At 48.8% G+C, this 26,805-nt stretch overlaps 1 protein-coding gene across 2 annotated transcripts in view; it reads left to right on the top strand.

Annotated features, from left to right (window-relative positions):
• Nucleotides 1-1,286: 1,286 nt before the first annotated feature.
• The window catches only part of CENPE (centromere protein E), a 206,619-nt gene continuing 181,100 nt past the window's right edge, over nt 1,287-26,805 (top strand). For both annotated transcript variants that reach the window (XM_069743668.1, XM_069743664.1), the window contains exons 1-4: nt 1,287-1,380; nt 10,075-10,160; nt 24,614-24,703; nt 24,783-24,901. In XM_069743668.1, the coding sequence (XP_069599769.1) occupies nt 1,325-1,380; nt 10,075-10,160; nt 24,614-24,703; nt 24,783-24,901 (351 nt within the window). In that variant the 5' untranslated portion in view covers nt 1,287-1,324. The remainder of the gene's footprint in view (nt 1,381-10,074; nt 10,161-24,613; nt 24,704-24,782; nt 24,902-26,805) is intronic.

The raw sequence follows: 26,805 nt of genomic DNA, 5'->3' as shown, positions 1-26,805 counted from the left end.
CCGGTATGTCTGGGAGGAACCCACCAAACACGGGGAGACATACAGACTCCTTACAGATGTTGTCCTTGGTGGGATTTGAACCCAGGACCCCAGTGCAAGGTTATAGTGCGGAGAGGCCACTGCCCCTGCCCTGAGTTAACTGAGAATCCATCAGTGAGCTCGTTCTCACAGACTTAAAGGGTTTATCCCTGGGCGCAGTTTAGTATTAAAAAAAAACAAAGCTCTACTCACCTTACCCAGGTCCACCAGAATCGCTGTTGCTCTCGTGTATGGCATTGTGCGGACGTCACATTGACAGCCCTGTAGCCAATCAGTATGCTCAGAGCCTCCGCCCCTCTCAGCACTGCTGAGCTCACTGATTGGTTGCCCCGCTTTCGGTGTGATGTTAGCAGTAAAGCCATTGGCAGACATTGGGAGCAGCGGTGGAGCGTTGGCGGTGGCCGCGAGTTAGTGCGGTTGGTTTCTCACACCAAACAGCGCCCAGGGACACAATAAAAAGGAGACAAATGGTTTAACGGCTTAAGACAGAGTCTAGAGACGATGATTTATGGCCACAGACCACATAACGTGCAGAGAAACACTGCGCCTGAGGTAAACGCAAAACTAGGGCAAAATTTGTAATGAAACCCAATTGGAAAAATGATGTTAAGCCCCAAATACATAAAATTAGATAAAAACAAGGTAGTCTCCAATAGATGGGCGACCCCTAGAACGCCCCGCTGCGGTATGCGCTCCTCCCCAACTGGAAAGCACTGGGCTGTGAAGCCCCTGGGCCCCTGTGTAAGCTCTGGGGCCCACAGTCAGGCATGTGCTTCACACTCAGTCATGCACTGCCGCCTGCAGGTGAAAACAAGGACTGACACCTGCAGATGAATCTCCCGAGCCGTGACCCGCACTGCCCGCCCACATAGAAACCAGAGCAACTACTTCAGCACGTCAATAGTCGAATTTCGCAATGCTAAGTGGTTTGTCCCTCTCAGCGTTCCGTAGTACACAGGCACAATGGAACATACCATTTTCACCTTATGCCGGGGGAAACAATGTGCGGCATGTTTGTACTGCAATTAGATCTAAGTCTGTAACTATCACTTATCTAAGTATGTTGTGTCCTCCGGGTCAACGACAGCTAATGAATGAGTAGAATGTGTCATGCTTTATCTAAGGCAGGAAATGCTATAAGCTCCGAATGGTATAGTCCGGCCCGGATGACGACACTGGGGAGAGTAACCAATCAGCGCTTCGTTCCAGGGAAATTCAAATTCATAGCGTCGCTGGCAGCTGGGACGCGAGGGTGAAGATAGCAGCAGCTGTACCTGGTGGCGGCATGTCGGTGGAGGACGCGGTGAAAGTGTGCCTGAGGGTCCGGCCGCTCATCCTCAGGTAACCGCCAGCAATGGCTCCAGCTCCGTGTATGTGGGACTAGGGTGGGCTGCGGCCGGGGAGAGGACACCCAGCGCGGCCCTGCCCTCCTCCTGCTGTAAGGGGTCCTGTCACCGGAGGAATGGCGTCCGCTCTGCCGGGAGTGATGGGGACAGTGTCGGACTGGGGTGACAAGGGCTCACCAGTAACATTGACTTTAGGGGGCCCAGTTTTCACCTGCATAGTGATATTACGCTACCCTCACTCACAAATACCTACATCTACTATATCATTGTCTAAGGGTCACTTCTGTCCTTCTGTCTGTCACGGATATTCATTGGTCGCGGCCTCTGTCTGTCATGGAATCCAAGTCGCTGATTGGTCGTGGCTGTTTTGCCGAGACCAATCAACGACGAGCACAGTCTGGAAGAAAATGGCCGCTCCTTACTCCCCGCAGTCAGTGCCCAGCGCCCGCATACTCCCCTCCAGTCACCGCTCACACAGGGTTAATGTCGGCGGTAACGGACCACGTTATGCCGCGGGTAACGCACTCCGTAACCGCCGCTATTAACCCTGTGTGTCTCCAACCTTTTACTATTGATGCTGCCTTCGCAGCATCAATAGTAAAAAAAAAAAAAAAACATGCTATTCTCACTCTCCATAGTCCGCCGAGCTGCTAGCACCGGCCGCCATCTTCCGTTCCCGGCGATGCATTGCGAAATTACCCAGAAGACTTGGCGGTCTCACGAGACCGCTAAGTCTCCTGGGTAATTTCGCAATGCATCCTGGGAACGGAAGATGGCGGCAGCCGCGCGCCCATCGCCACAGCGCCGTTGGATCCCAGAGGGTGAGTATGTAACTATTTTATTTTAATTCTTTTTTTTTTTTTTTTTTTTTTTTTACAGGGATATGGTGCCCACACTGCTAAATACTGAGTGGGCTACATGGCTGCTATATACTACGTGGGCAGTACTATATACTACATGGCTGCTATATACTACGTGGGCAGTGTTATATACACTACATGGCTGCTACATACACTATGTGGGCAGTACTATATACTACATGGCTGCTATATACTACGTGGACAGTACTATATACTACATGGCTGCTATATACTACGTGGGCAGTGTTATATACACTACATGGCTGCTACATACACTATGTGGGCAGTACTATATACTACATGGCTGCTATATACTACGTGGACAGTACTATATACTACATGGCTGCTATATACTACGTGGACAGTACTATATACTACATGGCTGCTATATACTACGTGGGCAGTACTATATACCACATGGCTGCTATATACTACGTGGGCAGTGTTATATACACTACATGGCTGCTACATACACTATGTGGGCAGTACTATATACTACATGGCTGCTATATACTACGAGGACAGTACTATATACTACATGGCTGCTATATACTACATGGCTGCTATATACTACATGGCTGCTATATACTACGTGGGCAGTACTATATACTACATGGCTGCTATATACTACGTGGACAGTACTATATACTACATGGCTGCTATATACTACGTGGGCAGTACTATATACCACATGGCTGCTATATACTACGTGGGCAGTGTTATATACACTACATGGCTGCTACATACACTATGTGGGCAGTACTATATACTACATGGCTGCTATATACTACGAGGACAGTACTATATACTACATGGCTGCTATATACTACATGGCTGCTATATACTACGTGGGCAGTACTATATACCACATGGCTGCTATATACTACGTGGGCAGTGTTGTATACTACATGGCTGCTATATACTACGTGGGCAGTGTTGTATACTACATGGCTGCTATATACTACGTGGGCAGTGTTATATACTACATGGCTGCTGTATACTACGTGTCCTGTGTTAGATACTTCGTGGGCTGCGTTATATACAACGCATCGGGTATTCTACAATATGTATGTATGTATGTATCAGCCACATACTATATAGCACAGGCCACGTACTATTTGTATGCCCTATACTACATGGCTTTTATATACTATGTGGCCTGTGCTATATAGTATGTGGCTGCTATATACATACATATTCTAGAATACCCGATGCGTTAGAATCGAGCCACCATCTAGTCTACTATATAATTGTCTAAAGGTTCACATTGCGTTAGTGCAGTCCGTTCAACGCATACGTTAAACGGACTGCGCTAACACAAGTGCCGACTTTGGCACAGCGCTAGCGCAGATGGAGCATCTGCTAGCTCCATCTGCGCTAGCAGTGACTGACCCGGAAACGCTGCAGCCCGCGTCTCGGGTCCATCACTCAATGACGGCACATCGCTAGCGCATGGCCATTGTGTGCTAGCGATGCGTCCGACATTGCATTCAATGGCAGCACTAACGGACTACGCTATACCGCGGTGTAACGTAGTCCGTTTAACGGAGACACAACGCAGTGTGAACCCAGCCTAAGGGTCACTTCCGTCTTTCTGTCTGTCACGAGGCTGAAGTTGGTTTCTTATTCGGCAATTTTTTCTTTTCTGTTTTTTATAGGTTTAAGAACAAAAAATAAGCATCACAATAATAAAAGACAATGCAGTGAGGTGCCCCGATGTGAATACACTTAAAAACTGCATAAAAATGGGCATCAAAGTGGGCACCAAAAAGCGCTGAAGAAAGGGTTAAATGCCTTTGGGCCACTGATCTCACACTGCAGGCATATAGAACAGGGCACCCCACATCAAAACCAGTTATCTCCAGCCTGGCCCAAATGGGTTCTGGGCATCAGAACTGGCATCAAAGTGGGCAGACAGTCAATTTTGGCCATTTGAATAAGTAACTGATGTTTTTAAGGAGTTACATGACTTTGGGCCACTGATCTGATACACAAAATACACAGATAGTGATGCCCTGCATCAAACCCAGGTCCCTCCAGCCTGGCCCAAATGGGTTCTGGGCACCAGAACTGTCATCAAAGTGGGCAAACAGCCCATTTTCACAGATTTGAAAAAGTAACTGATGGTTTTTAAGGGGTTAAAGGGAACCTGTCACCAGTTTTTTTTGCCTATCAACTAAAAATATCATCTAATAGTGTGAGCTATACATTCCCCCAAATCATGCATTCCTTCAAATTGCAAAGCCTAAAAGCATTAGTTGGCATGCATCGGTAAACTACGTCTCGGAACACAGCGAAAGACTTCAGGGACATAGTAATTCCGGAGCATGCACTCTGATTCTTTTCGGCTTTGCTCGCAGGTGGGCAAAGCATACTGCGCAGGAGGCAATTTGAAGGCGCACGCATGGGACCTGTATGCGAACCACTCTATTCACAGAACGGAATGCGTACAGCACGCAGATTTGGGGTGGGGAGAAGGGCCAGAACCAACGCCCATCGGACCGAACCGAGGATATTTCAAAACAGTGCGGGAGAAATATAAGAGGTTCTTATGGGGGGGGGTTCACAAGTAATTGGGGAATGTATAGCTCACACTCTATTACATGATATTTTTAGTTGATAGGCAAAAAAACTGGTGACAGGTTCCCTTTAGCCCCTTAAAACCATCAGTTACTTATTCAAATGTGTGAAAATGGGCCGTTTGCTCACTTTGATGCCAGTTCTGGTGCCCAGAACCCATTTGAGCCAGGCTGGAGGGACCTGGGTTTGTTGCAGGGCATCAATATCTGTGTATTTTAAGTGTCAGATCAGTGGCCCAAAGGCATTTAACCCCTTAAAACATCAGTTAATTATTCAAATGGACAAAATTGACTGTCTGCCCACTTTGACAGTTCTGATGCCCAGAACCCATTTAGGCAAGGCTGGAGATAACTGGTTTTGATGTGGGATGCCCTGTTCTATATGTCTGCAGTGTGAGATCAGTGGCCCAAAGGCATTTAACCCTCGGCGCTCTTTGGTGTCCACTTTGATGCCCATTTTTGTGCCAGTTTTATTGTTTTTGTAGCTCGTTTTAAGTGTATTCACATCGGGGCACCTCACTGCATTGTCTTTTATTATTGTGATGCATTTTTTTTGTTTAAACCTATAAAAAAAAAACAGAAAAGAAAAAATTGCCGATGTAACGGGGTCTACCAAGCTGGGGTACCTCTTTCAGTACCATCCCATGTTTCAGGAGGTCCAATCCGCTTTTGCTACATTCTGAATGAAGGACGCTGGCAGAAATTTCTTGATTACATGAGAGCGTATAAAAGCTGACTGCTACCCCACGTATTTTCAGTCTAAGAACAACCTTTATTTACATCACACAGAATATATAACAGATACACAGGGCAGGCCAATAGGAAAACAGCTGGCCAGACATGCATTACAATAGCCGCAGGGGGCCGGAGCCTGCTGATATTTACTGAGGGAATTACAAAGGTGGGGGGAGGTCAGAAAGAATATCTTGTCCAGGGGCGCAGCCTGTAGACTGATGCATTTGACATGGAAACTATTATACATACATATACTGCATAACATTCTTGGTGCTGGGGGGTTCTGTAACAGCCGATTAAGAAACTGATGAATAAGGGTACCGTCACACAGTGCAATTTTCATCGCTACGATGGTACGATCCGTGACGCTCCAGCATCGTAACAATATCGCTCCAGCGTCGTAGACTGCTGTCACACTTTGCAATCTACGACGCTGGAGCGATAATTTCATGACATATGTGCGATGTAGAAGCCGTTGGTTACTATGCGCACATCGTATACAATATATGTTACACCATGCGATCATGCCGCCACAGCGGGACACTAGACGACGAAAGAAAGTTTCAAACGATCTGCTACGACGTACGATTCTCAGCGGGGTCCCTGATCGCAGGAGCGTGTCAGACACTGCGATCTCGTAACTATATCGCTCGAACGTCACGAATCGTGCCGTCGTAGCGATGAAAATTGCACTGTGTGACGGTACCCTAAGAAACAAACTTCAGCTCTGTCTGTCTGTAACGGAAATCCCAAGTAGCTGATTGGTCGCGGCAAAACGGCCGCTCCCTACTCCTCTGCCATCAGTGCCCGCTCCATACTCCCCTCTAGTCAGTGCTCACAAAGGGTTAATGGCAGCGTTAACAGACCACGTTATGCTGCAGTCCGTTAATGCTGCTATTAACCCTGTGTGACCAACTTTTTACTAGTGATGCTGCCTATGCAGCATCAATAGTAAAAAGATCTAATGTTAAAAATAATAAAAAATCATTATACTCACCTTCCGGATCCAGCCCAGGCCTTTCCTGCTCCTCGTGACGCTCCGGTGACCAGTCCATGCATTGCGGTCTCACGAGACCGCTATGTCATCATCTCGCGAGACCGCAATGCACTCTTGGGATCGGAGCGTTGTGAGGAGCATCGGTAAACGCCTCAGCTGGATCCGGGGGCTGACGGAGGATGAGTATATAACTATTTTTTATTTTAATTCTTTTTTTTAACAGGGATATGGTGCCCACATTGCTATATGCTACGTATGCTGTGTTAGATACTGCGTGGGCTGCGTTATATACTACATCTCTGTGCTATATACTATATGGGCTGTGCTATATACTACGTGGCTGTGGTATATATTACATGGCTGGGAAATATTCTACATCACTGTGCAATATACTGCGCGGGCTGTGCTATATACTGCGTGGGCTGTATCTGTGCATCATGAATCGTGGTATGTGTTAAAGAGGGGGGGGGGGGGACTGAGACTTCTTTCGCCCGGGGCCCTCAAAAACCTGGAGCCGGCCCTGGCTTCACTGATTGTTCGCGGCTGGGCGTGACCAATCAGCGACAGGCGCTGTCCGCCCGCGAATTGGCGTGGAATTTGAACCACGCTTCGCTAATTGGTCGCAGCTGGCCGAATCCTGTGTATAAATTGCATTATTCTGAAAACTTCATAAATAAACTGCATACATATTCTAGAATACCCATTGCGTTAGAATCGGGCCACCATCTAGTCTCTATATAATAATAGTTGTTGTTGTTGTTCATACAATGGGGTTGGGGTCCCAGGTCTACACAGGGGCCCACCAGGGGATTGCCCTGTTACCCTGTGGGCCAGTCCGAGCCTGGATGGGGCTGTGAGGAAACCGCTGCTTTCATAATTAAAGGGGTTATCCGGGACTTTACTATTAAAGGGAACCTGTCGCCCCAAAATCGTATATGAGCAGCGGCCACCGGTATCAGGGGCTTATCTCCACATTCTGTAATGCTGTAGATAAGCCCCCGATATATCCTGGAAGATGAGAAATATAGGTTAGATTATACTCACCCAGGGGTGGTCCGGTCCGATGGGAGGCCCGTGACACCCATCTTCTTACGATGACGTCCTCTTCTTGTATTCACGCTCTGGCGCAGGTGTACTTTATCTGCCCTGTTGAGGGCAGAGCTAGGTACTGCAGTGCGCAGGCGCTGGGAAAGGTCAGAGAGGCCCGGCGCCTGCACACTGCAGTACTTTGCTCTGCCCTCAACAGGGCAGACAAAGTACGCCGGAGCCGCAGAGTGAAGACAAGAAGAGGATGTCATCGTAAGAAGATGGGAGGCGCTGGATCGGACCGCAACGCCCATCGGACCACCCCTGTGTGAGTATAATCTAACCTCTTTTTCTCATCCTTCAGGATACATCGGTGGCTTATCTACAGCATTACAGAATGCTATAGATAAGCCACTGATGGCGATGGCCGCAGCTTATAGGCGAAAAATGGGGCGACAGATTCCCTTTAATGGCTGTCCTTAGGATATGTCATTGTCTGTTTGGTGGGGGTGACACCAGGCCCCCCTGTCTTATTAGCTGTTACCTGTGGCTGGACTTGCACCGCTTCCTCAATGGAATGGTGGTTGCAGCTGAGCACCCCCTGCTCACATCAGTAAGGGGTAGGTGTGCAGTGCCCAGCCGCAGCCCCTATTCCGTTGACGTAGCTGTGCAGGTCCAGTCACCAGGGACAGCTGATCGGTGGGGTGGCCATATGTCACTTCTACCGATCAGACTGATGACCTATCATAAGAACAGACCATTCATGTTAAAAGTCCCAAACAACCCCTTTAAGGGCTCATACTCACTTGCGAGCAACTCTGAGTCTCGCACGTCAATACCCGGCGCTGCTGCCGGCACTCAGGAGCAGAGCGTACGGCTGCATGTATTGCTATGCGGCCGCACGCTCCGATCTGAGTGCTGGGTGCAGTGCCGGGTATTAACATGCGAGACTCATACGAGTTGCTCGCAAGTGAGTATGAGTCCTTAGTCCAGTGAGCGGTCCTAGCAGGGGACTAAGTCCCATCAGTGATTGACAGCTGTCTCTGCAGGCACCGCTTGCTGTGTGATAGATGTGACTTGCCCCATAGACTATCACAGGTAGGAATAATATGTTGTATGCTAATGACTCTCTGTCCCAGCTCTGGTGCGAGTGTCAGTGCTCCGGATCTCTTCCATGAGGGAATCGCAGCAGAGGAGACAGAGAAAATAATTTCTCCATCTTCTGAAGTCGGCGTGAGAACATGGTGGCAGATCTGCCGTGTCCTGTAGCATTACATTGGTCCGAGCGCTGGGCAGTGTTATCGCATAGCACTCGGCTGTGTTGTACGCTCGTGTGACCACTGCCATACAGGCTGTGTCCATGAAAATCAGACATCTGACTGAGACATGACACGAGATCCGTCATCAGATAGGACACTAGCCTGTAGATCCCAGGAAGGGCAGAGCTAAAGCAGTTACCCAGCACTCTTAGCGTTGCATATCGGGATGAGGACTGACGGGCAGGTGGTTCCTAAATACCTGCTATTTTACCCGGCGACTATTTCTGCTAGCTTAGAGCGATCACAGATAGCGCCTGCCAGCGACTCTTCTGTTTCTGCTGACATCCTGGTGACAGAGCAGCTCCTTTTCTTCCACTACTCTGCTGAAGGAGCATCTCTACTGATGTCATGCTGATTGACAGCTGCTCCTCCACTGCCTAATTGCGGGAAGTCGGCTGTCAATCAGGATAATATCGGCATCACATCTCCATCGATAGCAGCTCTTCTAGGCTGCTCTATGTTGATGTAAGGTGAAATAAAGCAGGGGAGATGCCAGCAGAGCGAGTCCCTGGGCCGAACATCAGGTAGTTGGCACCTGCCTGTTGGTTCTTGGCCCCATATACAATAATAAAGTCCTGGATAGCCCTTTAAAATGATGAAAACACAAGTTATACTGGATCTCTTCCGAAAAACTATGCATGAATCTTCTCAGGTCCCCCTGCTCTATACTATGTGGCATTCAGATTAGATTTTTTCATTGTGACAGGTTCCCTTTATTTTAGCTGGAGCAAAGTGTCACTTACTCACAGGAAAGGCTATGACTTTTAGATCGCTGGATCCCACCAAGCACCAGAAAGTTATCCCCCTTAGAAGGGAGTGTCGGTGTGCAATGTAGTAGAGTTGGGTCACACTCCAAATATTTCTTATCTCCATTGTATTCTATAGCTTAATCAGGCCAACCCTCCTCCCGTGTAAACGTAATAAACTCGCATCAATACCCGACACTTGGACCGGAGCGTGCGACTGCATAGAAATACATGCAGCCACAAACTCTGGTCCGAGTGTCGGCGGCAGTGCCAAACGCGCAAGTGTGACCCCCGGCCTTACAAGTGGCCATAGCGCTGCAACAGCCCGGAGTCCATCAATATTTTATTCACTTTACAGTAAATCCCTTTGGTATCATGATGGGCGCAGTGATCTGTATTGTACTAACGTCTATCCTCTAATTTTCAGAGAACAAGGAGACCAAGTGAATCTAATATGGACAGCTGAGCACAACACCATTAGTCAGTTTGATGGCTCGCGGTCTTTCAATTTTGGTAAGCACATGTAGTTCTTGATATTTGATATCTTGCTGTTTTTAAGGCAATATTGGATGCTCTGTATAAACCTACTGTACTTTCTGATTTAAATTGAATCTGTCACTAGATTTTTGCTAAGTAATCTGAGAGCAACATTATGTAGGGGCAGAGACCCTGATTTCAGTGATGTATCACTTACTGAGCTCCTTGCCGCAGTTTTGATAATCACTGTTTCTGTCTCGCTTCATTGGGGGGCACAGGTAAGGCTACTTTCACACTTCTGTTTTCTGGGGTCCGTCGTGGTGCAGCAAAATGACGTATCGATGGACATCACGAAAATAGGTAAAAACGTGTGCGACGGATCCAGTGTAATGCCTGATCCGTCGTACAGAAATTCCGGGAATTTAATGTTTTGGGACGAGAGACTCCTTCTGGGCATGCTCGGCAAAGAAAAACTGGATCCGTCGCTGGATTCCAGTGTGTGACGGATCCTGCGTCCATAGGCTTTCATTATAGCCGATGACGGGCAGCGCAGGATGTGTCGCTGAACGATTTTCCGACGTGCAAAAAAAAGTTACAATGAACATTTTATCAGCACGACGGACTGCTATTTTACGACGGATCCAGTGCACGACGGATGAAACGGATGGCTATCCGTCGCTAAGTCTACTTTCACACTAGCGTTTTTTTTAATACGTCGCAATGCGTCGTTTAGGGGGGAAAAACGCATCTTGCAAAGTTGTTTGCAGGATGCATTTTTGCCCCATAGAGTAACACTACCAACGCATTGCGACATATTGACACACGTCGCAACCGTCGTGCGACGGTTGTGCCGTGGCGGACCGCCGGGAGCAAAAAACTTTACATGTAACGTTTTTTGCTGCCGACGGACTGCTTTTTCCGACCGCATGCGCGGCCGGAACTCCACCCCCACCTCCCCGCACCTCACAATGGGGCAGCGGATGCACCGGAAAAATGCATCCGCTGCCTCCATTGTGCGGCGCATTCACCGCTAGCGTCGGAGTCTCGGCCCGACGCACTGCGACGGGCCGAATCCGATGCTAGTTTGAAAGTAGCTTAATACAAGTATATGGGAAAATGCAGGATCCTGCATTCTCAAAAATTGACGGATTGTGACAGATCTGAAAAGACGGAAGTGTGAAAGTAGCCTAACCATGGGTGTATGATGCTGTCGCTAGGAGGCTGACACGATGCAAATAAAGATAACTCCTCCCGGGCAGTATACACACTGACAGGCACCAGGCAACTCAGTTTTTGCTTAGTGTCTGTAGGAGGCGGACCTGGATCTAACACCAGATCCGCTTTATTTTTCCTTACAGGGTTTTGTGTTATTAATCATTTCCCCTTTTTCAGATTTCTCTTCTGGGTAACAGGGTGCAGTTTTTTCTCACCCTGTTTTCCCTTCATTATGCAACCGAGAGAGCAGTGTGGTATCATCCACATTGCACCCTCTCGGACCCGCTGGGCAGGACTCTGTCCCCTGTCACCCTTATGGGTGTTTCAGGGTGGCTATCTTGGTGGACAGTCCTCGCCCTATCCCCTCCTCATCACTCTCCTCGGAGAGGGCTCACAGGAAGACGGCGGTCACCTTCGGTGGCCTCCCCCTTTTCAGGGGTTCACGCAGTCTTCTGCACCATAACACAGCGTGGGAAGGAGGATCCCCTCTTCCAAGACCCTTTCTACTCCCCAAGGGCTCCTGATGTGATCCTCGACTGGGACAAGATCGGGTACAGAGAAACTAATCTTTTCTCCCCCCGTCAGTCCGTCCTCTGTCAGTCCATCCTGCCTTTTCATAGGGACTTAGCTTCTTTAAGCACAGCCTCCGCAGCGCTACCTTGTGCAGCGCTCTCCACAGTTTCAGGCGCTCCTTTTATGGGGGCACGTTTGGGGGGACATGGCGGACGCTCCTTTATTTGAAATGCGCCACTTTTCTTCCCTGCAGCGTGCACTTCCCTGCCGCTGCTTCTGGCGGGCTTCGCTCCGTAAGGTCACGCCCCCATGCTTTTCAGCGCTCCCTCTCTTGATCTTCTCAGCACTGGGCACGTCTCTCCATGGAACCCAGCGCTGGTATTGGTCATGCTCAGGCGAGCCACGCTCCTCTATACCACCATCCTATCAGGTCGCTGGTTTCTATTCGCTCGACCACACCCCTTCTCTGGCGCGCTCTCTTCACAAGCATGGCACATCATACCGCGTCTTTCCAGCTAATTACTTCCAGTGTGTCGCTTGCCCTCCAGGACCTCTTCTAGGCGGGGGACCCAGCCTTTCCTGCACTGCGCTGATCGCCAGGTCTGTACGCTTTGCTATACTCCTTCCCCAGCCGCTACTTCCCGAAGTAGCATTGCATGCTGGCATTCTGCTCCTGGTATTTTTCACTCTCTACCTATGCCCAACCCCACAGGTGCCACCGGCTATATTCCCACGGTGATTCACTACGCTTGTGCCCGCTGTAAGAAAAAGTGGGCTTCAGGCCAGCCGTCTCCTTTCTGTACGTCCTGCAGTCCTTCCATCATGTCTGTCTCTCAGGAGGCCCCTAATGCTCGGGATGAGTGCACTCACCCTCCCCCAGAGTGGGCTGTTGCGATGTCTGTCAGTCTCGGACTTGACTAAAGTATCTCTGTCCCTGGTTCAGGTACTAGAACGTATTCCACTGCTGACTACTGCCACCAGTGCCACGAACGCTTCACACAGCAATTCGCTCGCACCTATCCAAGACCCTCATAGGGACAGACTTGAGAAAAGAACCAGAAAGAGGTTTCTGTCTATTTCATCCACTTCTCCGAACCCCACTGCGTCAGCCGGAGTACCCCTCTCTGCCCGTTCCCCCTCCTCGCAGGCGGACGTCGGGTCAGATGTATCTTCTCAGTTGTAATCTGACTCAGATGCAGATCAGACTTTTGAGACGCAGGATATGGTTGACAGCCTTATCTCGGCCATTATTCAAACGCTTGAGCTTAAGGAAGAAGCAGTTTCTCAGCACATCTCCGTTTCTTTCAAACGGATGAAGCGTCCTTCTAGAGTTTTTCCCAATCACAAGGAATTTGACAACATTACGTCTAGACACTGGAAACATCCCGGTAATCGCTTTCTGGGAAGGAAAAGTCTGGACATTCTATACCCTTTTGATTCAGACCTGGTTAAGAAATGGTCCGAATCACCTAAGGTAGATCCGCATGTGTCTAGATTATCCTCCCAGACAGTGTCCATACCTGACGCGGCGTCTCTGAAGGACCCCACAGACAGGCAAATCGGCCTTTGAAGCTACTGGCGCCTCGCTCTGCCCCAATTTCGCCTTTTCTTGGGTGGCAAAAGCGGTGTTGGCATGGGCCAAGACCCTACGCAAAGGCATTATAGCTTCAGCTCCCGCACAGGAGCTAGCTGATTTAGCAGATCAGATTTCACTTGCTGGGAAATTCCTCTTGAATGCCTCTCTGGATGCGGATGCTTGCTCCGGTAGGGCAAACAGCAACATTGTCGCCATTCGCCGTGTCCTTTGGCTGAAAACGTGGAACGCAGATCCCGCTTCCAAAAAATCCCTCACAGGTCTGCCTTTCCAAGGATCCAGGCTTTTTGGCACACAGCTAGACCAAATGATTTCAGACGCCACTGGTGGTAAGAGCACTTCTCTGCCGCAATCTAAGCCTAGGCGTCCCTTCAATAGAAAGGGTCCCCAATGCTTTCGCTCCTTCGTTTCATCGGGTGGTGCCTCTCAGCAAGACCGGCCCTCCTCTCTCCTCTCAAAGGGAACAAAGGAAGCCTTCTTTCCGACCTACCCCTCACTGGACAGCTAAAAGCCGCTCCTCCAAGTCTTCCGGTCCTCACAACCACAGATTTTCTTCTAAATGACTGGTCACCCCACCTGGAAATCTTTCCAGGGTGGGAGGCAGGCTTCTTCGCTTCAGAGGCTTGGTTATCGGTGGTCGACGATGCCTGGGTCAGGGAGATCGTTACATCAGGCTACAAAATAGAATTTTCTTCGCCCCCAGGAAGACGTTTCTTCCTCTCTCGTCCACCCAAACAGCCCTCCCATGTCCCAGGGCTTCTCCAGGCTGTCGATTTCCCTCCTCACCTCCGGGGTAATCGTCCCAGTCCCTTCCAACCAGCAGTTTTCCAGCATTCGAATCTTTTCGTAATTCCCAAAAAAAAAAGGCGGCTCTTTGCCCGATTTTGGATCTCAAACAGTTGAACCGCCACCTCCGGATTCGGCATTTCAAGATGGAGTCTCTGCGCTCGGTGATCGCTTCCATGGAACCGGGGGAATTTCTGCTCTGTGGACATTCGGGATGCGTACCTACACATCCTGATTTGTGTTCAGCACCAAAGGTTCCTTCGTTTCGCGATCCAGGACCAACATTTCCAATTCACGGCCCTTCCGTTCGGCCTGGCGTCCGCTCCCATGGTCTTTACGAAGGTAATGGCAGCAGTCATGGCTATCCTTGGATCGAAAGGGATTCTTGTAATCCCCTAACTCGATGACCTCGTGAAAGGTCCGTCTCGCCGGGACTGTAGTCCGAACCTCCAGATCACTCTGGACACGTTGACCCACCTCGGTTGGATAATCAACATCCAGAAGTCCACCTTGATTCCGACCCAAAGTCTAGAATTCCTGGGCATGGAATTCGACACCATTCAGGCCCAGGTCTTCCTCCCGAGGGAGAAGTTGCTTTCTCTTCGGAGGGGCATCAAAGCCCTAAAGAGTCCTACTCCTCTACCTCTACGGCTCGGCATGAGGGTTCTGGGATAGATGGTCACTTATGCTCAGTTGCATTCTCACCCTCTCCAACAGGCCCTTCTGTCCATTTGGGACAGGAGTTCACTTTCCCTTGACCGCCCCTTTCTCCTCCCTCTCAATGTGAGGCACTCTCACTTGATGGATGCTATCCACCTCCGTTCTGTGCGGGAGGTCGTTTCTCCCTCTCCGCTGGCAGGTCATCACCACCGACGCCAGTCTCCAGGGGTGGGGTGCAGTCTTTTTTCCGCCTCTCAGACCACGGTCGCTGGACTGCTTAAGAGGCATGTCTCCTGATCAATCTCTTGGAGATCAGGGCCATCTTTCTAGCCCTCCTCTGCTGGCAGTCCCTCCTGTCGGGAAAAATCAATCCGGTTTCAGTCGGACAACGCCACAGCTGTGGCTTGCATAAACCGCCAGGGAGGGACTCACAGCACGCAGGTAATGAGGGAAGTGGCAAAAATTCTACGGTGGGCAGAGAACCACGTCCCCTCCATTTCAGCTGTCCACATACTAGGGGTGGACAATTGGGAAGCCGATTTCCTCAGCCGTCAGGGGCTCATGTCAGGCGAGTGGGCTCTTCTCCCCTCTGTCTTCGACCAGATTTGTCAAAGGTGGGGCATGCCGGACGTCGACCTCATGTCCTCCCGAACAAACCACAAGGTTCCCCAGTACGTATCCAGATCTCGGGATCTGATGGCCGTCTGCTGCGACGCCCTCGTGATTTTGTGGGCCCAGTTTCAGATGCCTTATCTGTTCCCTCCTCTCCCCTTGCTTCCAAGGGTCGCCAAAAAGATTGTCAGAGGGAGTTCCCGTTCTTAGTAGCTCCAGATTGGCCCTGCAGGGCCTGGTATGCGGAGCTGGTGAACATGTTATCGGATGTGTCCTGGAGACTCGGACCGTTCGGATCTTCTATCGCAAGGTCCTCTCTTCCACCCGAATTCTCGGTTTCTGAATTTAATGGTATGGCCGTTGAGGCTGCAGTCCTAAAGGATGCAGGTTTTTCTCAACGTGTCATACAGACCATGATAAGGGCTAGAAAACCGGCATCTTCCCGTATCTACCATAGGTGTTGGAAGGCCTTTTTCCGATGGTGCGACAACGGTCTGTCTCCTATGGTTTTTTTCCCTGCCTTCACTTCTTGGCTTTCTCCAATCGGGTCTCAATTCGAGCCTCTCTGAGCACGTTAAAGGGTCAAGTCTCAGCTCTGTCAATTCTTTTTCAAAGAGACCTAGCTTCTCTTCCCCAGGTGAGAACCATCCTTAAGGTATTGCTCATATATCACCACCTTACCATCCTCCGGGTTGATCCCTGGGACCTCAACCTTGTGCTCAGCGCCCTCCAGTGTGCGCCTTTTGAACCGATTCGGGACATTTCTTTCCCGCTTCTTTCTTGGAAAGTAGTTTTCTTGGTCGCCATCACCTCAATCAGGAGAGTTTCTTAGTTGGCGGCACTGTCCTGTTGTTCTCCCTTCCTGATCCTACACCAGGACAAAGCTGTCCTTCGGCCTGTTCCTTCCTTTCTGCCAAAGGTGGTTTCGGCTTTTCACATCAATGAAGACATCGTCCTTCCTTCGTTGTGCCCTTCTCCAGTTCATCCTTTGGAGAAATCTCTCCACAATTTAGATGTGGTCAGGGCTATCCGAGTTTCAGAGCTGCTCCTTTTCGTAAGTCTGATCCTGTTTGTCGTCTCAGAAGGGGCTCCCCGCCTCAAAATCCACAATTGCTTGGTGGATCAGTTCGGCGGTCCTGGAGGCATACCGGGTTCAAAATAAACAGCCTCCCCCAGGGTTGAGAGCTCACTCTACCCGGGCTGTGGGAGCTTCCTGGGCAGTTTATCACCAAGCTTCGGCCTCGCAGTTTTGCAAGGCCACAACATCGTCCTCCTTCAACACCTTTGTAAAATTCTACAAGGTGCACACTCAGGCTTCTGCTGATGCAGGCCTGGGTAGGAAGATGCTGCAGGTGGCGGTTTCGCACCGGCCGACCTAACTTTTATATTATCCTGCCCTTGGGACAGCTTTTGGACGTCCCATGGTTACCTGTGTCCCCCCAATGAAGAGAGAGAGGGATTTTTTGGGGTTCTTACCATACAATCTTTCTTGGAGGCGGAGCCTTCATTGGGGGCACCCTCCCTTAATTTTGTACAGTGTTGGCCAACGGGCCGTTGTTTTGGGTTGGTACATAGGTTGAGTTTGTGTATACTGGCTCCCACTACTGCTTTTGCACCAACCGAGTTGCCTGGTGCCTGTCGGAGGGTGTATACTGCCGGGGAGGAGTTACTACTTTATTTGCATAGTGTCAGCCTCCTAGCAACAGCAGCATACACCCACGGTTACCTGTGTCCCCCAATGAAGGCTCCAAGAAAGAGATTTTACGGTAAGAACCAAAAATCCCTCTTCTGTGCTGCAGATCTACCGCTTCTCTGAATGCTGAGCTCTGTATAACCCCACCCACATCACTGATTGGCAGGTTTCTCCCAATGCACAGTGTACACAGAAATCTGTCAATCCGTGGTGGGATTATACAAAGCTCATGAATATGGAGGGCTACCTGGCAGTACGTTTACTAGTCTGCTAATCTCCTGCTGAGAACCCTGCAACAAGCGGGTTCAGTAAAGGTACCGTCTCAGTGGCACTTTGGTCGCTACGACGGCACGATCCGTGACGCTCCAGCATCGCACCATTATCGCTCCAGCGTCGTACACTGCTGTCACACTTTGCAATGCACGACGCTGGAGCGATAATTTCATGACGTGCTTGCGATGTAGAAGCCGTTGGTTACTATGCGCACATCGTATACAATATCGTGCACACCTTTGTTACATGATGCGATCGTGCCGCCACAGCGGGACACGTGACGACGAAAGAAAGTTTCAAACGATCTGCTACGACGTACGATTCTCAGCAGGGTCCCTGATCTCAGTACCGTGTCACACAGCGAGATCGTAAGTATATCGCTGTAACGTCACGAATCGTGCCGTCGTAGCGACCAAAGTGCCACTGTGTGACGGTACCCTTAGTGACACATCGTTGCGCTCATATTAGGTGCCAAAAATACTGGTGACAGATTCCCTTCAATTAGTGCCATTGTTTGCTAAGGATGTGTGCAATCTTTGTTTTGTGAGAATAAGGGCGCCTTCTCACTTGCGAGAAATACGTCCGAGTCTCACATGTTAAAACCCGGCTCCGCTCTGGAGTGCCAGAGCAGGGTTTTAACCTGCGAGACTCGGACGTATTTCTCGCAAGTGAGGAGGAGCCCTTAGTGTTTGCCCCCTTCCTGATTTCCTATTCTTTTGCAAGTTTGTCACTTAAATGTTTCCGATCACCAAACAAATTAAAATATTAAGACAAAGATAACACAAGTAATCACAAAATGCAGTTTTTAAATGTTCTTTATTAAGGGGAAAAAGAAATCCAAACCTACAGGGCACTGTGGAAAAAAGTGATTTACCCCTAAACCTAATAACTGGTTGGGCCACCTTTAGCAACACAACTGCTGTCAAGCATTGGCAATAAGTCTTTTACATTGCTCTTGTCAATCATTGGCCCACTCATCTTTGCAGAAATGTAATTCAGCCACATTGGAGGGTACCCTCCAAGCATGAACCAACTTTTTTTTAAGGTCTCAATCGGATTAAGGTCAGGACTCTGACTAAAGGTACCTTCACAGTGAACGATATCGCTAGCGATCCGTGACGTTGCAGCGTCCTGGCTAGCGATATCGTTCAGTTTGACATGTAGCAGCGATCAGGATCCTGCTGTGAGATCGCTGGTTGGAGCTAGAAGGCCAGAACTTTATTTCGTCGCTGAATCGGCGTGTGACGCCGATTCAGCGATGTCTTCACTGGTAACCAGGGTAAACATCGGGTTACTAAGCGCAGGGCCGCGCTTAGTAACCCGATGTTTACCCTGGTTACCAGCGTAAAAGTAAAAAAAAAAAAAAAAAAAAACTACATACTTGCATTCCGCTGTCTGTCCCCCGCTGTGCTTCTCTGCATTGTGAGCGCCGGCCAGCCAGAAAGCAGAGCACAGCAGTGACGTCACCGCTGTGCTTTCCGGCCGCTGTGCTTACACAGTGCAGAGAAGCACAGTGCCGGGGGACAGACAGCGGAAGGTAAGTATGTAGTGTGTGGTGTTTTTTACTTTTATGCTGGTAACCAGGGTATACATCGGGTTACTAAGCGCAAACCTGCGCTTAGTAACCCGATGTTTACCCTGGTTACCGGCATCGTTGGTCGCCGGAGATCTGTCTGTGTGACAGCTCTCCAGCGACCAAACAGCGACGCTGCAGCGATCGGGATCGCTGTCTGGATCGCTGCAGCGTCGCTGAGTGTGAATGTATCTTAAAGGGAACCGGTCACCCCGAAAATCGCGGGTGAGGGAAGCCCACCGGCATCAGGGGCTTATCTGCAGCATTCTGTAATGCTGTAGATAAGCCCCCAATGTTACCTGAAAAAGGAGAAAAAGACGTTAGATTATACTCACCCAGAGGCGGTCCCGCTGCTGGTCAGGTCAGATGGGCGTCTCTGGTCCGCTGCGGCGCCTCCCATCTTCATTACAAGACGTCCTCTTCTGATCTTCAGCCACGGCTCCGGCGCAGGCGTACTTTGCTCTGCCCTCTTGAGGGCAGAGTATAGTACTGCAGTGCGCCGGGCCTCTGACCTTTCCGGCCGTGGCTGAAGATCAGAAGAGGACGTCTTGTAATGAAGATGGGAGGCGATAACATCGGGGGCTTATCTACAGCATTACAGAATGTTGCAGATAAGCCCCTGATGCCGGTGGGCTTACCTCACCCGCGATTTTCGGGGTGACATGTTCCCTTTAAGTCACTCCAGTCTTAATTTTATTTTATCAATCACCCATGAGGGCACCACGAGAGATGGGATCCACCCACTAAGGACAGGAAATCTACAGACTGAAAAGAGCAACAGCTCTCCTTCGCATCAGATGGTTTCTTGTCCTCGTCTTACCTGTATCTGTGGAAAAGGTGAAGATGAAGATTGTATCCCATTCCTGGCCGGCTGGTTCAGGCAGGGATCCCGTCTCTGCTTTTGCCGGTGCGGGGTCCTATGCGGGCGCAAAGTGAGCGGCATACCCAGGCAGGTGACTGGCAGTTCTGGCATGGCAGGGGTGTGGCGGCTATTACGACCAATGATGCGTCCGAAGGGTGGGCTCATCTAAGGAATCATGTTCAGTAAGAAGGGGAGCGTGCCTGCTTTGACTGGCAGGTGCCAGGAGGTGGGCGGATGTATCTAGGGTACCGGAGTGAGCACAGAGGCCAATATATAAAGAAGCTGGCGCCTCTGCTCTGGTGCTTCCCAGCTTGCCTGTCCCTTCATGAAAATGGAGACTGATCCAGGGCGGCAGCAGGAGCACGTTCGGTGGCATCCCGTGCCAGTGTGGGGGGCAGCAGGACCTCAGATGGGGGTTCTGCAAGAGACGGCAGATCCCGTCAGTGAAGCTCCAGCAAGGTGGACAAATGTGCAGCCTTGAGAGATGATCTCCCAGCTGAGAGCCGTCCTTCCTTTTAGACAGAAAAGTGTGTGGCTAAAGCCAAGCATAAGGGTATGTGTCCACGTTCAGGATTTGGTCAGTATTTTACATCAGTACAGGTCCTTCTCAAAAAATTAGCATATAGTGTTAAATTTCATTATTTACCATAATGTAATGATTACAATTAAACTTTCATATATTATAGATTCATTATCCACCAACTGAAATTTGTCAGGTCTTTTATTGTTTTAATACTGATGATTTTGGCATACAACTCCTGATAACCCAAAAAACCTGTCTCAATAAATTAGCATATCAAGAAAAGGTTCTCTAAACGACCTATTACCCTAATCTTCTGAATCAACTAATTAACTCTAAACACATGCAAAAGATACCTGAGGCTTTTATAAACTCCCTGCCTGGTTCATTACTCAAAACCCCCATCATGGGTAAGACTAGCGACCTGACAGATGTCAAGAAGGCCATCATTGACACCCTCAAGCAAGAGGGTAAGACCCAGAAAGAAATTTCTCAACAAATAGGCTGTTCCCAGAGTGCTGTATCAAGGCACCTCAATGGTAAGTCTGTTGGAAGGAAACAATGTGGCAGAAAACGCTGTACAACGAGAAGAGGAGACCGGACCCTGAGGAAGATTGTGGAGAAGGACCGATTCCAGACCTTGGGGAACCTGAGGAAGCAGTGGACTGAGTCTGGTGTGGAAACATCCAGAGCCACCGTGCACAGGCGTGTGCAGGAAATGGGCTACAGGTGCCGCATTCCCCAGGTAAAGCCACTTTTGAGCTACAGAGAAGCAGCACTGGACTGTTGCTAAGTGGTCCCAAGTACTTTTTTCTGATGAAAGCAAATTTTGCATGTCATTCGGAAATCAAGGTGCCAGAGTCTGGAGGAAGACTGGGGAGAAGGAAATGCCAAAATGCCTGAAGTCCAGTGTCAAGTACCCACAGTCAGTGATGGTGTGGGGTGCCATGTCAGCTGCTGGTGTTGGTCCACTGTGTTTCATCAAGGGCAGGGTCAATGCAGCTAGCTATCAGGAGATTTTGGAGCACTTCATGCTTCCATTGGCTGAAATGCTTTATGGAGATGAAGATTTCATTTTTCAGCACGACCTGGCACCTGCTCACAGTGCCAAAACCACTGGTAAATGGTTTACTGACCATGGTATTACTGTGCTCAATTGGCCTGCCAACTCTCCTGACCTGAACCCCATAGAGAATCTGTGGGATATTGTGAAGAGAAAGTTGAGAGACGCAAGACCCAACACTCTGGATGAGCTTAAGGCCGCTATTGAAGCATCCTGGGCCTCCATAACATCTCAGCAGTGTCACAGGCTGATTGCCTCCATGCCACGCCGCATTGAAGCAGTCATTTCTGCCAAAGGATTCCCGACCAAGTATTGAGTGCATAACTGAACATTATTATTTGTTGTTTTTTTTGTTTGTTATTAAAAAACACTTTTATTTGATTGGATGGGTGAAATATGCTAATTTATTGAGACAGGTTTTTTGGGTTATCAGGAGTTGTATGCCAAAATCATCAGTATTAAAACAATAAAAGACCTGACAAATTTCAGTTGGTGGATAATGAATCTATAATATATGAAAGTTTAATTGTAATCATTACATTATGGTAAATAATGAAATTTAACACTATATGCTAATTTTTTGAGAAGGACCTGTATTTGTAAGCCAAAACCAGGAGTGGAACAATTAGAGGAAAAGTATAATAGAAACATAAGCACCACTCCTGTATTTATCACCCACTCCTGGTTTTGGCTTACAAATACTGACGTAAAATCCTGACCAAATCCTGATGCAATCCTGAACGTGGACACATACCCTAAGGAGTGTGCTCTTTCTAATTCTTATTGCCCAGCTCCTATCGGAAAAGGCTATTTCAATCCTGCGTAGAACAGACAATGGCAGAGGAGACCCCTAACTTTGCCACTTAAGATCCACTACTTGTTTAGCTAGGTAATTCAACCCAGTAATAAGACGGAAATGGCAAATGGGTAAAAATAACTTTTTTATTTAACTTAAAAAAAAAAGTCACGTTATGACTTACTAAAAAGTGCTATGTGCAAGTGAGTGATGTGCACATTTTGCTTGGGTCCGTTTGCACGACGGACGAAACGTGTGGTCATCCGTCGCGATACGTCGCTAATACAAGTGCAGGATTCTGTTTTCTCAAAAAACGTATCTCGACGGGACTACAAAAAATGGAAGTGTGAAAGAGGCCTAAGACACATGACTGAAGATATGAACAGCAAATCGTCTTTACATAGAAATGCATAGATTCATTCAAATTTTTCATTCAAAACCTAGAAAAAGCAAAATGAGCATAACCTCATAGTGTAAATAAAACTGTTTTGATCAAACAAGCTTAACTGTCCCACCACAAGGTGTACCCAATCAGGACATCCTTTCCTGTCTCTAGTATTAAAACCTTACACTCTTTGAGCAAAATAGTGTTAACAAAGTCCCTTATGTTATTTACATGTAATTTCTCTATAGGGTTTTGCCTGTGGAATGGCCGTGGTGTGAGCATGCTCTTGCACATGCATGTATGCTAACTTGTGCTCTGGCTCAATACTTTGGTTTTGCTGTAGTGTTTGTTTGTTTTTTTTTTTTTTGTTTGTTTTTTTTTTTTTACAAACTGCTGTGACACCCATGCCATGCCATGCCATACCATACACCCCCCCTTCCTCACCCTTTCCTTTCTGAGCTGTGCATTTCATCTATATAGCTTCCCATGGACAGATTGCTAGACAGCTAGGCCTCTATCCTGCTCTGAGCTTATTCACATTGCGGTTAGCTGACAAAGGTAACGTTTTATACTAGGGACAGCATAGGACCATCGCAACGTGGTACGCTATGTTGCTGCGGGAAGGCTTTTATGCTTTTTAAGTAAAACTGTTAACAAAGTACCCAATGTTATTTACTTACTATAGGGTATGTGCCCACTGTGTTTTTTTTTTTTTTTTTGTCTTCTTCCCTCTCTTGGGTTTTGTCTGTGGAATTGTTGTGGTGTGAGCGTGCTCTTACACATGCACATATGTCAACTTATCCTTCAGCTCATTTCCTGGGCTTTGCAGAAATCTCAGTGAGATTTCGGGTGTAGGGAGTGCTGCCACACATCGCGAATTAGACGAGCTGTGGCGTCCTGCCCTGGCACAGCCAGAATGACAAACTGACGTTGAAATGCCAAAAGTTGCCAGATTTTTGTGCAGCTCCTAGTTGCACCTAAAGGCCCCTTCACATTAAGCGACGCTGCAGCGATACCGACAACGATCCGGATCGCTGCAGCGTCGCTGTTTGGTCGCTGGAGAGCTGTCACACAGACCGCTCTCCAGCGACCAACGATGCCGGTAACCAGGGTAATCATCGGGTAACTAAGCGCAGGGCCGCGCTTAGTAACCCGATGTTTACCCTGGTTACCATGCTAAAAGTAAAAAAAAACAAACACTAGATACTTACCTACAGCCGTCTGTCCTCCAGCGCTGCGCTCTGCTTCTCTGCACTCCTCCTGTACTGGCTGTGAGCCGGAAAGCAGAGCGGTGACATCACCGCTCTGCTTTCCGGCTCACAGCCAGTACAGGAGGAGTGCAGAGCACAGCACTGGAGGACAGACGGCTGTAGGTAAGCATGTAGTGTTTTTTTTTTTTACTTTTAGCATGGTAACCAGGGTAAACATCGGGTTACTAAGTGCGGCCCTGCGCTTAGTTACCCGATGTTTACCCTGGTTACCAGTGAAGACATCGCTGGATCGGTGTCACACACGCCGATCCAGCGATGTCAGCAGGAGTCCAGCGACGAAATAAAGTTCTGGACTTTATTCAGCGACCAACGATCTCCCAGCAGGGGCCTGATCGTTGGTCGCTGTCACACATAACGATTTCATTAACGATATCGTTGCTACGTCACAAATAGCAACGATATCGTTAACAATATCGTTATGTGTGAAGGTACCTTAAGTTTTGAAAAGTCACACAACTTTTTTACATTTGTCTTCTGGTGGGGCCTTTTTGATGAATCGGGGGCCCTTGTTTGCACTTGTCCTGAGGGCCGTTCTATAGAGCCTTATCAGGAGGGTACAATAATCCTATTTATTGCCTGCTTAATTTACAATACATGGCCCTAATGCCCTAATGTCATTATCTTGGCTTATTAAAAAAAAAAGACGTGTAAAGTCTTCTATTTCATTCTTCAGATCGTGTCTTTCATTCTCATGAAACAACAGCTCAGGTTTATCAGGAAGTAGCGGTTCCCATTATCCGTTCGGCTTTACATGGTTACAATGGTGAGTAGCTTCTGCCTCTGATCCAGCGTGATTACAGGAGGTGTTGAGTTGGTGATAATGCTGTTTGTTTTTCTATTAGGCACTATTTTTGCCTATGGACAAACCTCTTCGGGAAAAACATACACCATGATGGGTGCACCAAATAACTTGGGAATAATCCCTCAAGCTGTTGGAGAGGTTTTTAAAATCATTCAGGAGGTAAGTTTATTGGCCGCTCGTTGCATCACTTGCGTTATTTTTTTTCCTTGCAGATTTAAATTTTCAGTGTTTTTGCGGAAGATTTCACTCCTCCTAATGAGAAGAAAAAAATCTGCATCTAAAAGGCCCCCACTTTATGCAGCATTTTTCCTGCCAAGAGATGCAGAATTTCTTTATCGCCTCATTGGGGGACACAGATAACCGTGGGTGTATGCTTCTGCTAGGAGGCGGACACTATGCAGAAAAGGAAAAGGGTAGCTGCTCCCTGGCAGTGTACACCCACCGACAGGCACCAAGTACCTCAGTTAGTGCTTAGTGTCTGTAGGAGGCGGACCTGGATCTCCCCAGATCCACAGCTAACCTTTCTTTCTACAGGTTTGTTGTGTTTTTATTTCTTTTGTTTTTCAGATATTAAAGCTTCTGGGAAACAGGGTGTTCATTTCATTCTGCAAAAAAAGAAAAACATTTTTTCAGCTCACCCAACAGGGATCCACAAGCGATACAGACATCCGAGCAGGGAAAACGTCCAGCCCAGGACGTGGTAGAAGCACAAAGAGTTCGGTAATCCAGCTCCAGGAAAAAGGGAAAATTCTGATGTATTAAAATCCAATAAACTTTATTGAAACAAATCCATAAAATAGTCGATCCCAATAGGTGGCTAGGCATAGGATCACATATCAGCCTGATATGTGATCCTATGCCTAGCCGACTATTTTATGGATGTTTCAATAAAGTTTATTGGATTTTAATACATCAGAATTTTCCCTTTTTCCTGGAGCTGGATTACCGAACTTTGTGGTTCATTTCATTCTGCCTTCCTCCTGATAGGCGGCTGAGCGACCAGTGTGGTGTCACCCACTCTGTCTCTCAGGACTGCTGGCAGGACTAGATCCCCTGTCACCCTCACAGGTGCTCCAGGGTTGGTTTTTTTTTTGGCCAGTCCTCGCCATGTCCCTCCTCACCCCTCTCCTAGGGGGTTGATGCAGTCTTCTACACCGTTCTGGAGTCTGTGTGGGACGAAGGTTTCGTTTATCCAGCGACCCTCCCACTCTCGGGGGGGCCCTGGACGAGCCTAGCATACTACGGACAGTCAGGTACAGAAGAGTCACACTATTTCAAATCTCCCGACTCAATCGCTCAGTGCCGCTCCATTGCTAAGTGCGGTCGCGCCATACCTTTCCCTGGCAGGCGCGCTTCCCCGCACTTTCACTTTCGTGCAGCTGGGCTGGCCACACCCCCTCCCTGCATGTGTCCTTCCAGCGTTGTCTATCTCTGGCCGCTGGTCCTATCGCCTTGCAGGGACACGCTCCTTTTCAGTCGTCCTATCGCTTTGCCTTTTCGAATATGCCACGCCTCCCTTCTCACGGCCGGCTCTGCGTTCCTCTATCTTGGAAACAGCACAGCTCCTCGTGTGCCGCTCTGCCGCGGACGGATTCTTCGCCCTGGGGACACAGCTACTCTCTGCCGCTATCGCTGGATCCGGTAGGCCCTATCTTCAGGCTAGCTCCTCTCTGCCAGTATATCCTCTAGCCCTCTCTGGCATAAGCGTATCAGACTCTACATATGTCCAGCTCTGCAGGGGCTTCTCTTTCCAAGCCCACTATAATACATTACGCTTGCGCTCGCAGCAAGAAAGTGGTCAGCTGGCCAATTATCGCCTTTCTGCCAGTCCTCCTGCCATGTCTGCTCCGCAGGAAGCCTCCGACTCTTGGGAGGAGTGCACTCCCCCTCCCCCAGAGTGGGCCGTTGCTATGTCCCAGTCGGTCAGTGACCTGACTAAGATATCGCAGTCTCTGGTCCTGGCGCTTGTACGATTTCCACAGCTGTCTGCAGCCACCAGTGCTCCAAACGTCCCTCATAGCGATTTTGCAAGCACCTGATATCGACCCTCAAAGAGACAGACC

Source organism: Ranitomeya imitator, chromosome 1, assembly GCF_032444005.1.
Source record: "Ranitomeya imitator isolate aRanImi1 chromosome 1, aRanImi1.pri, whole genome shotgun sequence".
Classification (NCBI taxonomy): Eukaryota; Metazoa; Chordata; class Amphibia; order Anura; family Dendrobatidae; genus Ranitomeya; species Ranitomeya imitator.
This window is presented reverse-complemented; position numbering and strand designations above follow the sequence as displayed.